The sequence below is a fragment of the Triticum aestivum genome, chromosome 5A, assembly GCF_018294505.1.
Source record: "Triticum aestivum cultivar Chinese Spring chromosome 5A, IWGSC CS RefSeq v2.1, whole genome shotgun sequence".
NCBI lineage: Eukaryota > Viridiplantae > Streptophyta > Magnoliopsida > Poales > Poaceae > Triticum > Triticum aestivum.
Genome location: NC_057806.1, coordinates 545,799,142 through 545,809,387, shown reverse-complemented (window position 1 = coordinate 545,809,387; position 10,246 = coordinate 545,799,142). Strand labels below are relative to the sequence as shown.

The window sequence follows — 10,246 nt, the reverse complement described above, 5'->3', positions numbered from 1 at the left end:
GACCATCCGCACACACGCCAGCTCATTGAGCTCAAGAACTCCTCTCCTCAGGAGGCAGTTCATCCATTGTACTAATTCATCCCAAGCCCTCGAGGCAATCCTCCACCACCACACTGGAGTAGGGTATTACACCACAACGGTGGCCCGAACCAGTATAAACCTCTGTGTCCTGTGTTCCTTGGGTTTGTTGAGCTTGGCCTTGAGATCGTTGTGCGAGCGGGCTAGAGAGAGAGGAGGAACACTTCATGCGCACCCCTGTGTTCGAACCTCCAGGGTTAGCCAGAACCTAGAATCCGACATTTGGCGCGCCAGGTAGGGGTGCGCCGAAGCCCCTCTCTCGCTGATGCCCCGCGGCTCCGATTTCTGACGACTCGAGGACTCACACCAACCATTGGGCTGCTTGGCCCGTCTGGGCGCCGACGTCCGCCCAAGAAGACCTCAACTCTACACTCCAGGTGGCCCGCATACCGCCGAACGCCGCCGGACGCGGACAGCGCGGACCGGCGCCCCGCACCCTTGCACCACAGCGTGCGCGAGCCACCGCGAGATCCTGAGGCTACGCTGCGGCAATGACACCACATACCCGACGGGAACAGGCAAACATGCGAGATGCACTTGTCGTGGCGCGGGAGCTGCTGCGGTGCCGGCTGGCGGAGAGCGGCCGCGATGCGCTACTGGAGCGTATCGCTGTAAGTGCATCTAGTGCCACCCCTAGTTGGTTTTGGAGTATTGACGACAAACCTAGTTGAGGGACTAATGTGTTTGTGAGAATTGCAGGATAACACAGGTAGAAGTCCCTCATTGATTCGGTTTTCCTACCAGAGATGACCCCTAAAAATGTATGAAGACATTGAAGTCAAAGGTGGTAAGTGAAGACATTCACCTTGAAGACTATGACAAGAGAAGACATCGCATGAAGACTATGGAGCGCGAAGACTTAGATCTTTCGTGGTTCTTTTTCTTCTTTGTTGAGTCATAGGAACCACCGTACTGTTAAGCGGGGTCCAAGAAAACCAGTCAGAATGACTGAAGTGATGCTTAACCAAAATCCTATGTCTTCGAGTGAAGACTATGAGAGGGAATCTTGTTCAGAGTTTGACAAGTCAGCTTTGCTTGTAGCCCAAGTAAAATTGTCGTGTGCGTTTGAAATCTGACCGTTGGAACACGTGTCAGTTCCTTAGTGACCCAGGGTCATTTCAGACAAATCAGGTCGGGTTGCCTAGTGGCTATAAATAGCCCACCCCCTACAACCATAAACGGTTGGCTGCTCAGAGTTAAAGTACGGCTTTTGTCGTTTAAGAGCAACCCACCTCGAAGCCTTTGAGAGAGAATTCCTTGAGAGGATAAAGCCCTAACCACCCAGAGCCAAAGAGTGTTAGGCATCACTTAAGTCTTCTTGTCTGTGTGATCTGAAGACTTATTACACTTGAGGAATGTGAATCCTCCAGCCGGTTAGGCGTCGCGTTTGAGCATCCAAGAGTCATTGTGGATTGCCGGTGAACGAAGTCTGTGAAGGTTTGGAAGTTTACCTTGAAGACTTACTAGAGTGATTGAGCGAGGTCTGTGTGACCTTAGCTCAAGGGGAATACGGAGAGGACTAAGTGTTCTGAGTTGTGTGCTCAGGACTAAGTGTCCGGGACTGAGTGTCCTCAGATTTAAATACCTATCCGCCCTAACCAGACGTACAACTGTCACAACAGTTGGAACTGGTCTACCAAACCTTTGTCTTCGTCACGCACACTGGTTCTATCCTTCTCATCTCTTTATTTACAGTTGGCTCTTGTAAAGTCAGTGCCTATTTGCTTTATCTATTTGTCTTCACTGTGTACATGATCCTTACTGCCTAGCTACTATTAGTCAGTGTGTTTTCACTTTATTGAATGCTTGACTATTGTCTGTCTAGTGTAGTATATCTTCCGCTGCATGGAAATATGTTCATTTCTATCATTTGTCTTCGAAACTTCCATGTTTTGAAGACTTTCATAAAAATCGCCTATTCACCCCCCTCTAGTCGATATAACACACTTTCAGTCGCAGAGCCGCTGGACACTGCATCCAGGGGTGCGCCGCCTTTCTGCTCCCTGCCTACATCTCAAGTTGTGGTCAGATCGCATGGCGGGCCCCGTCGCGCTCGCGTGCTCCCCGACGTACTAGAAGGGTTCAACGACGTTAGCACGGCCGACGTCGCCATTCATCCAGCCGCCCCTGCGCTTCTCCCGGGTGGCGCAGGTCTGGGCGACCCCTTGCGCGGCCATACCGGGGCGCCACCCTACAACCATCAGGGGGATGGGCGCAGGGCTCGACGGCGTAAGGCCAAGACACCTAGGCGAGGGTTCCGGAGTGGCGACTTCGGAAGCCTATGTGCCCCACATGGTGGACCAGGAGTACACACCGGAGGATGGCCCCTGCTCGTTTCCCGAGCCGGGCTGGGAAGATGAGATGCTGGAAGTTGAGGCCTTCCACGAGCTGCCCAGGAGCCTCACCAACCCCGCCAACGACAACAATCGCAAGGTACCACTGATATCTCCCGAGATTTGGTTTTTTAATGGAAGGGAGAAAAACCAGTGAGAGGGGCTGGTGGTGGGACGAAGTAAACCGGACGAAAATAAACCGTACTAGGCTACCAACTGCTTTATTGGGAGTAGAGATTTTTGACACTAGATTGAGACTGGTTTTCTTGGTCTCGCATTTCAATTGTACAAATACAGTAGTAGAAAGGAGAAAATCAACGAGCATTCGCTTTCTCTCCCCCCACTCTTTTTTTTTTGAGGGATACTCTTCTCTCTTTTAAAAAAGAAGACAACCCGTCTCACTACGTAGAGGGCCCTACTCCCTCCCTGGCCCACCGCACAACTATAGTTTTGACTCGCTGGTCCTCAGTTTCGTTTTTGGCGGGGCGAGCCCGCGAAGCAATCGCCGCGGTGCGAAAACCGCCCGTGGCGCGCCAAGTTTTTTCCTACTTTCCTTTTGCGCGGGGCGTGGGCTCGGGCGAAACTTGTGGCGCGCGCGCCGGGGGGCGTGGGAGGAGTAGAAATCCATCGGACGCGCGGGGAAGCGGCAGACCTTCGCTCCCATTCTCCAAATTAAACCCGCCCCCGCGCGCTGTCTTCTCCCCCTCCTGCCTCCCCCCATCTCCCCAATCCCACCGCCGCCTCCCCTCCCCTCCCCTCCCCTCCCCCGCGCCGTCCCCTCTCGCGGCCAGCGTGCTCCCTGCCCCGATCCACACCGAGGCGCGCGTGCCGCCTCCACGGGAAGGAATTCGGCCGTCTCTCTCGCAAGCGGCGCCCTCGACGGCGGCGACCCGGCGCGGGACCTTTTGCCGGTAAGGAACCCTAGATTTCTGCTCGTCTCCTTCTTCCGTCTTTCTGCAGCCATGAAATGCCGAATCCGATCAGATCTTGATTCTTTACCCAGGCCGTGCTCATCGAAGGTGCGGAGCCGAGGAATGCGCTGCCGTGCCTGTATCTGAGACGGCGTCTGCGGCAACTGAATTCTCCGTAAATCTGCGATCTGCGATCTGAACCTAACCGCCAATCGCTGCCCACAATGGAGGCTGGCGGTGGCGCTGCTTGCCCCGAAGCCCCTGGCGGCGAAGGCGCCAGGTTGGGGCAGTCGCAGATGCAGTCTGACGGCCCGGTCGTGCTCAACCGATCTGCCGAGCTCGAATCAAGCGATGCGATGGATATCGATGCGACCCCAGCGCAAGCTCCGAGCCAGATGGTGCCGCCGACGCAGTCTCCCGCTGCTACACTGGCGGATACCATCGTCCAAGTGCAGAAGCAGCTGAAGCGGAAGAGGGCTTCCAACGGCCCTGTGATTGCTCCTGCAGAGAAGGAAACTCTTGCTGCCGGGTGCGGCCAGGAGCTCCAGGGCTTGTTCGAGTACTACAAGGAGGTTTCTGGGCACAAGATGCAGCTCGATGGTGGTGGAAATCTGTCAACCAATGCCATGATTGGGTGCTTGCTGGAGGAGAGCAATCTTGGGCTATCCAAGTTGGTGGATGAGACATTTGAGAAGCTCAAGGGAACAGAGGGCGTCTCTGTGGCTTCGGTCCGCAGCTCCGTGCTGCTCATTGGGCAGAGGATGATGTACGGACAATCTAGCGCTGATGCTGATGTGTTGGAAGATGAATCAGAGCTTTCTCTTTGGTGCTGGGAGGTAAAACCTATCCTATGTTGTTCATTTACAAGTTAGTGCCATGATAGTTCAGTTCAATGCTATTTTAATCCAGAAAGAGTGGCTCTGTTTAAATTAATATGTCTTGATGTCTTGTGGTGGGTTGTTAATTGCAGGTAAGAGATCTGAAGGTACTGCCTGTGAGAACGCGTGGGTTTTTAAGTGTGCGGAGAACTGCCAGAAAGAAAATCCATGAGAGGATGACTGCTCTCCATTGTAAGACGTATCTTCTTGCACCATGTTTGAACTTCCATCTATCAATGCTTGACAGCTAATATGCAAATTTATGGCTCAAGTTGTGTGCCCGTTCTTTGAATATTATGATATGCTTTGCTGTTAATTTTGTCTTGAAATGTTGTTGCAAGTTAGTTTTCATTGACATCTAATTAGAACTGTGAATTCGCCTACTCCATAGCTTTGTATTCTGTTCCCTAATTGCATCTCTATTGGCTATTGCAGCAACTTTGTCAGCTCTGGAATCTACAGGAGCTGAAGGTCAAGTAAATGAACTTAGAAAAGTATCAACAAAGTTAAGCAAAGCACTGAACCTGGAAGGGATTAGATCAATGGTGGAAAGAGTGACACAAAAGAACAACATTCAAAGGTGTGTGCGTGCCTTTCACATTGTGTTTTGTTTGTAGGCATTGGCATGCTCATCTTATCTGAACCTTAAGGATTTGAAGCCCTAATATGTGTGTTTATTTGTGAATAAAGGGGTGCCAAAGATGTAGAATCAACAGATCAGTCAATGCAAGTGATGGAAAATAATGAGGGAACTGTTGGTGGAGTAGATGCTGTGAATGGCTCTGAGCTGCCAAATGGAAATGCTCCTGCTAATGTTAGTATCTCTTTTCTTTCCATCATTTAAAAAAAATTGCAGCACGCAAGTATTTAAAGAATTTCAGAGAATGGGATTAGCTATGTATTCTATAGATGCTATGAAGATACTGACAAACTTGTATACATTAAGTTGCTGCACCTTATTTGAACTTCCAGAAACCAGTTTAATTTTCTTATGTGAACTCATAATACATATGCACAACCAAGCTGTCGTTATATTGGATTGCTTAGCACTTTTGTGAATTCTGAGCCAATATAGCCTTGTTTCTTCCTAAATAAATTATGATATCATAATAGACCTGCTAATCTGAGATTGTTGGTTTTGCCATTTGATCTGCAACTACAATGATTCAGTGGATATGTTAGTTCTTGTATAACATTCCAACATAAATTAGGTTATCTGTTTTTGAGTAAGAGCAACATGCCATATTACAACAGCCGTTTTCCAAGTGAACTGCATTTCTGTTTTATCCACTAATGTCATGTTGTGTACCACTAAATTCTAGGAACAATCAATTCTGAAAATGCAAAAACAATCCCAGAAGGAAACAAAACGCCAGGAGAAAGAGGAACATCAGATGATGAAACAGCAAAAGAAAATGCAAGAAGAGGCACTGAGAGAACAAAAAAGACGTGAAAAGGAAGAAGCTGAAGTAAAGAAACGACAAAAGAGGCAGGAAGAAGAAGCACTGAAAGAGCAGAAGCGCCGTGAAAAAGAAGAAGCTGAAATGAGAAAACAAGAAAAGAAGCAGCAAGAGGATGCACTGAAAGAGCAGAAGCGCCGTGAAAAAGAAGAAGCTGAAATGAGAAAACAACAAAAGAAGCAGCAAGAGGAAGCTGATAAAGAACAGAAGCGTCTTGAGAAGGAAGCTGCGCAACTCAAGAAACAACTGGCCATTCAGAAGCAAGCTTTGTTAATGCAGCGCCTTTTCAAAAGTAATGACAGTGAAAAACCTAAATCTGGAGAGAATGACTCAGATGCACACTCTGTTGATCCAGGCACTACTAAAAAAGAGATATCAGCTGCTACATCAATAATTGATTCTTCCTTCAATCTGAAAGAGAGCTGGACTTTGGAGTACCTTCAGAGGTGAGCAATATCTCCTAATGTCAGTATTCCTTATGATAGTAGGCTAGCTTGTTAAACACATTCACGGGGTCACTCGAAAACAGAATATGCATGAGGCTTTCCCAGAGAAAATTAACATTAATGAACTATTGTAGTCTTACTGTGCCCTTTTATATGCTTTAGATATGCCACTGATATGGGTTGAATGGAATGCATCACAGGTTGCAGATCACTGGTTGGCAAAAGTTATCAAACTATAACAGGTCCTCCAGATGGGGTATCAGACACAAACCCAAGGAGGCGTTTAAAGAGCTGAAGCTTCAAAAAACCTCAGATGACATGATCGATGAAATACTTTCTGCTCCAAATGAAGATGCTTGTCACAATTCAGGTCAAGAAAATGAACCAGATAAACTAGGAAATGACATTGATATGCTTCCAGCCAGTGAGGTTGAATGTCATGTCACCCGTAATGATAATTCTCTGCCAACTAGATTGATAAAGAGAAAGCTTCTGCAATTTGCCAAAAGTAACAGGCCAGCATATTATGGGACTTGGAGGAAGAAAAGGTTAAAACTTAATCTGAAAAATATCAATAAATTCTTGATGTTTTTCAATCTACTGCCATATCATGCTATGTTTTATATTCATTTGCAGTGCTGTAATTCGTCCAAAGTGTCCACTTATGATGGACCCTGATCTTGATTATGAAATTGACAGTGATGATGAATGGGAGGAGGTAATTGCCAATGATCTTGCTTTGTCGTCCTTCCTTTCTCCCAAGAGATACTCATGTTATGTTTGCTGCACAGGTGGATCCTGGTGAGAGCCTTTCTGATTGTGAGAAGGACACTGATGAGGTTATGGATGAAGAAGATTCCAAGATCACAGATGAAGAAGAGGAAGATAGCTTTGTCGTCCCTGATGGTTACCTCTCGGATAGTGAGGTATACTCTTCTAACATTGAGTAAATGAATTGTTCTGTCAACATAAGGTAGAAATTCTATTCCACATGTTTTTGCCTGTATGCTTACATCCAAGCATGTCCCTACCACCTCAGAGTTAACAAAAGCGCAAGACAGACAAGATTAAATCTGCATTCAGATGTGATAGACAGCAAAGCATTCTCTAGCATTTAACTAGGCTGACCTGCAATACTTGTTATCCCCTTTATCTTGTTGAACAAACAACTTCTGTCAAAGCTGTTACAAAGATAATAAAATTATAATGCTATCTTAAGCAAGAAATAAAAGAAATACACATGCTTTTTGTTGATTGATGCATCCCCATTCCCAACTATCCATCATAATGAAATATTGTTCTGCAATTCAACATTTGGAGTTTCTTTCCTGCAGGGCATTCAGGTAGAAAGTCTAGTGGATGAAAAGGCTGATGATGCCAGTAGTTTGCCAACCAGCCAGTGTCCAGAAGTTGAGGAATTCAGAACTTTACTACGCCAGCAAAAAGTGCTTAACACTCTGACTGAACAGGCTCTCCGCAAGAGTCAACCTCTAGTAATATCCAACTTAGCTCATGAAAAGGCTGACTTATTGACCGCCCAAGATCTCAAGGGAAGTTCGAAGATTGAGCAACTTTGTCTGCAAGTTCTTTCAATGCGGATCTGTCCAGGGGGTGGAGTTGTTGATGTGCCAGCCATTGACAGTTCATCTGCTGCTTCTGAAGAAACCAACCAGTCCAATGCAAAAAGTAGCCCTGCAGCTGCATCCTCTGTACTAGATACAGACCTGCAAGAAATTGTAAGTAGTCGCAACTTGTTTGTATTTCCCTTTTGAATGGAGGTAGCATTTTTAAGTCTTGTTTAATTATTCTTTGTTTAACTCCACCACAGGTTCAGGTGATACAGTCAAGTCGAGATGGTATCCACAAGCTGGTGGAATTACTGCACCAGAAATTTCCGACTGTTAAGAAGACTCAACTGAACCATAAAGTGAGGGAGATATCTGACTTTGTTGATAACCGCTGGCAGGTCAGAATACTAACACTTGGCAGGACACCTTAATACCTGATTATCACTGCTCATTTACTATAGTAGCATGATTACTAGCTGAGAACAGACTACATGGATCAAAGATTTCACTGTATTAAGGTGTTCTGCTCTTATTTGGCTGCAGGTTAAGAAAGAGGTTCTTGACAAGCTTGGTTTAACTTCCTCACCACCTGGTAACTACCCTATACATCCTTCTTTTCTCAGTAGGAATGTTGCACCTCACCAACCATTTTTCGTTTTTTCAGTGGATCGTCCCCAGAAGACGAAAGCCGTAGCTGATCGTCCCTCTAAGACGAAAGGAATAGGCATGTACTTCTCAAAGCGGTGTTTACCTCCAGAAGAGGCCGTCAACGCCCTTGCATCTTCACCTGAGCTGCGCTTGAAACCAAGAACTGTTCAAGGCAGCAATGGTGTTGCTGGTGCTCCTCAGGTTGATCTGTTCCCCTCGCAGAAGTGATGGTCCTGACAAGCTGATCCTGAAGCAGTCTTTCTTGAATTGGGTCCATGCATTGGCGGTTTAAAACAAGCAGAAACCTCTTGGGTAATAATGGTGTAATACAAAGGCCACTCAGGTGCAATATGGCATTGCATCCTGCTCCTAGCTGTGTGGTGATTTTTTGCAATCTGCTCTAGCTTTAGTGGGTTTATAGACATGTGTCTTTTGTCATGTCAATTGTTCCATTGCTACATATGCTATTCTGACAGTGAAGCTTATAATCTTTTTTACTTAGCACGCCTCTCATAATTTTTAAATTGGATGGACCGGCTGTCCCAATGGGGAAAACAGGGACTGATGTATTGTCAGATTTTCTAAAGATGCATGTCTAGTTTTTTCTGACAAAAGCATAGATCTTATAGTGAAAAGCCAGAAAATATATGAGAATGCTGCATAAGCTAGGATTTAAACCCTGAGCCAGGGTACGCCAAAGGCCCAATACCAACTTGGCAAGTTGTAGTTTGTGTCTTTGTGATTTATTTAAGTATTCCCTTTGTTCGGAAATAAGTGGTATGGTTTTAGTTCAAATTGTTTGTCATCAAAGCACATGAAACCTGAACTGATTGCATAATTAAGTTCAAGCTACGTTGCACAATACAAATTTAAACTAGTTCGATGGAAGTGTGATCACTTCTGCTGTGGGCTGCCTCTCGGACGGCCTAGTCTTGTTCGTGTTGTCAAGCCCCTTCTTAAGGTCTGGCGCTTCTCGGGGACGAGCTCTGGATGCATCTGCCTGAGGTTGGCCATGTACTCTTCACGGCTTGAACGCCTCTTGTTTTCATGTACAATGTGTGAAGAAAAAGTAGATATCAAAACATGTATTTGGAAAAACAAATATTAATCATGTATAAAAAATGTTTCATACAATGTGTATGAAAAAAGTAGACATGTCCACATCAAAAAATATATTTAAGAATGTTAGATGTGTATAAAGAAATGTTCCTGACGTATAAAAAAATATACATAGCGTGTTGAAAAAAGGTAGATATGTGTTGACAATAAAAAATGGTGAAAAAAAAGAAAACAAAACAAGAAAAGAAAAAAAAGAAAACAATAGAAAGCAGTGCAAATAGTGAAAAATCCGATACGAGAAATCATAGGAAAATCCATTATCAAGTGACAACACATGTCTATGGTTAGGAAACCTTAACCATATGTTGATCAACGAGCTAGTCTAATAGAGGCTTACTAGGGACACAATGTTTGTTTATGTATCCACACATGTATTTAAGTTTCCGATCAATACAATTCTAGCATGAATAATAAACCTTTATCATGATTAAGGAAATATAATAATAACCACTTTATTATTGCCTCTAGGGCATATTTCCAACAGCGAGGCGCTCGCCTTCATATGCGAAGCTATCTTCTTCAGGACGGGTTTTGCTTGGGGGTCGGTGAGCTTTGCGGAGCTCCATCCAAGGGTCTGCTCGGGCGGCGCCGCCAGGAGCGCCTGGTGCGGGGCGGTGCCGCGAGCGTCCAGGAAGACCCAGCACTGTCGGAAGCCTTCCACTTTCTTCCCGGCATTCATGAGCGAGTTTCCGCTGAGCACATCAACAAAGGAGACGCACGCGGATCGCTGGGTCCGGGCGGTGAATCGCAAGCTGAAGAAGTGGCGGAATTGTGCCATCGAGGGCCTCATGCCCACAAAAGCCTC

General features: G+C 46.0%; 1 protein-coding gene across 2 annotated transcripts; it reads left to right on the top strand.

Annotated features, from left to right (window-relative positions):
- The first annotated feature begins 3,109 nt into the window (after nt 1–3,109).
- Nucleotides 3,110–8,823, top strand: LOC123104643 (chromatin assembly factor 1 subunit FSM). Of its 2 annotated transcripts, none has more exons than XM_044526518.1 (13): nt 3,110–3,322; nt 3,415–4,158; nt 4,293–4,392; nt 4,636–4,780; nt 4,891–5,014; nt 5,523–6,106; nt 6,307–6,654; nt 6,743–6,824; nt 6,898–7,032; nt 7,441–7,842; nt 7,935–8,072; nt 8,218–8,266; nt 8,339–8,823. In XM_044526518.1, exons 2-13 carry the CDS (start codon nt 3,547–3,549, stop codon nt 8,548–8,550), a joined length of 2,931 nt encoding a protein of 976 aa, XP_044382453.1. In that variant the 5' UTR covers nt 3,110–3,322; nt 3,415–3,546; the 3' UTR covers nt 8,551–8,823. The 2 variants fall into 2 exon arrangements, with proteins under 2 accessions (XP_044382453.1, XP_044382454.1); XM_044526519.1 differs by having other exon boundaries at nt 3,127–3,322; nt 3,396–4,158.
- Nucleotides 8,824–10,246: the final 1,423 nt, after the last annotated feature.

What these genes read in the sequence shown, in the direction of transcription:
- LOC123104643 (XM_044526518.1), top strand. Translation starts at nt 3,547, where the DNA reads ATGGAGGCTGGCGGTGGCGCTGCTTGCCCCGAAGCCCCTGGCGGCGAA. An exon ending in GTGATGATGAATGGGAGGAG is followed by an intron (nt 6,825 to 6,897) that starts GTAATTGCCAAT and finishes TTTGCTGCACAG; the next exon opens with GTGGATCCTGGTGAGAGCCT. An exon ending in TTTAACTTCCTCACCACCTG is followed by an intron (nt 8,267 to 8,338) that starts GTAACTACCCTA and finishes TCGTTTTTTCAG; the next exon opens with TGGATCGTCCCCAGAAGACG.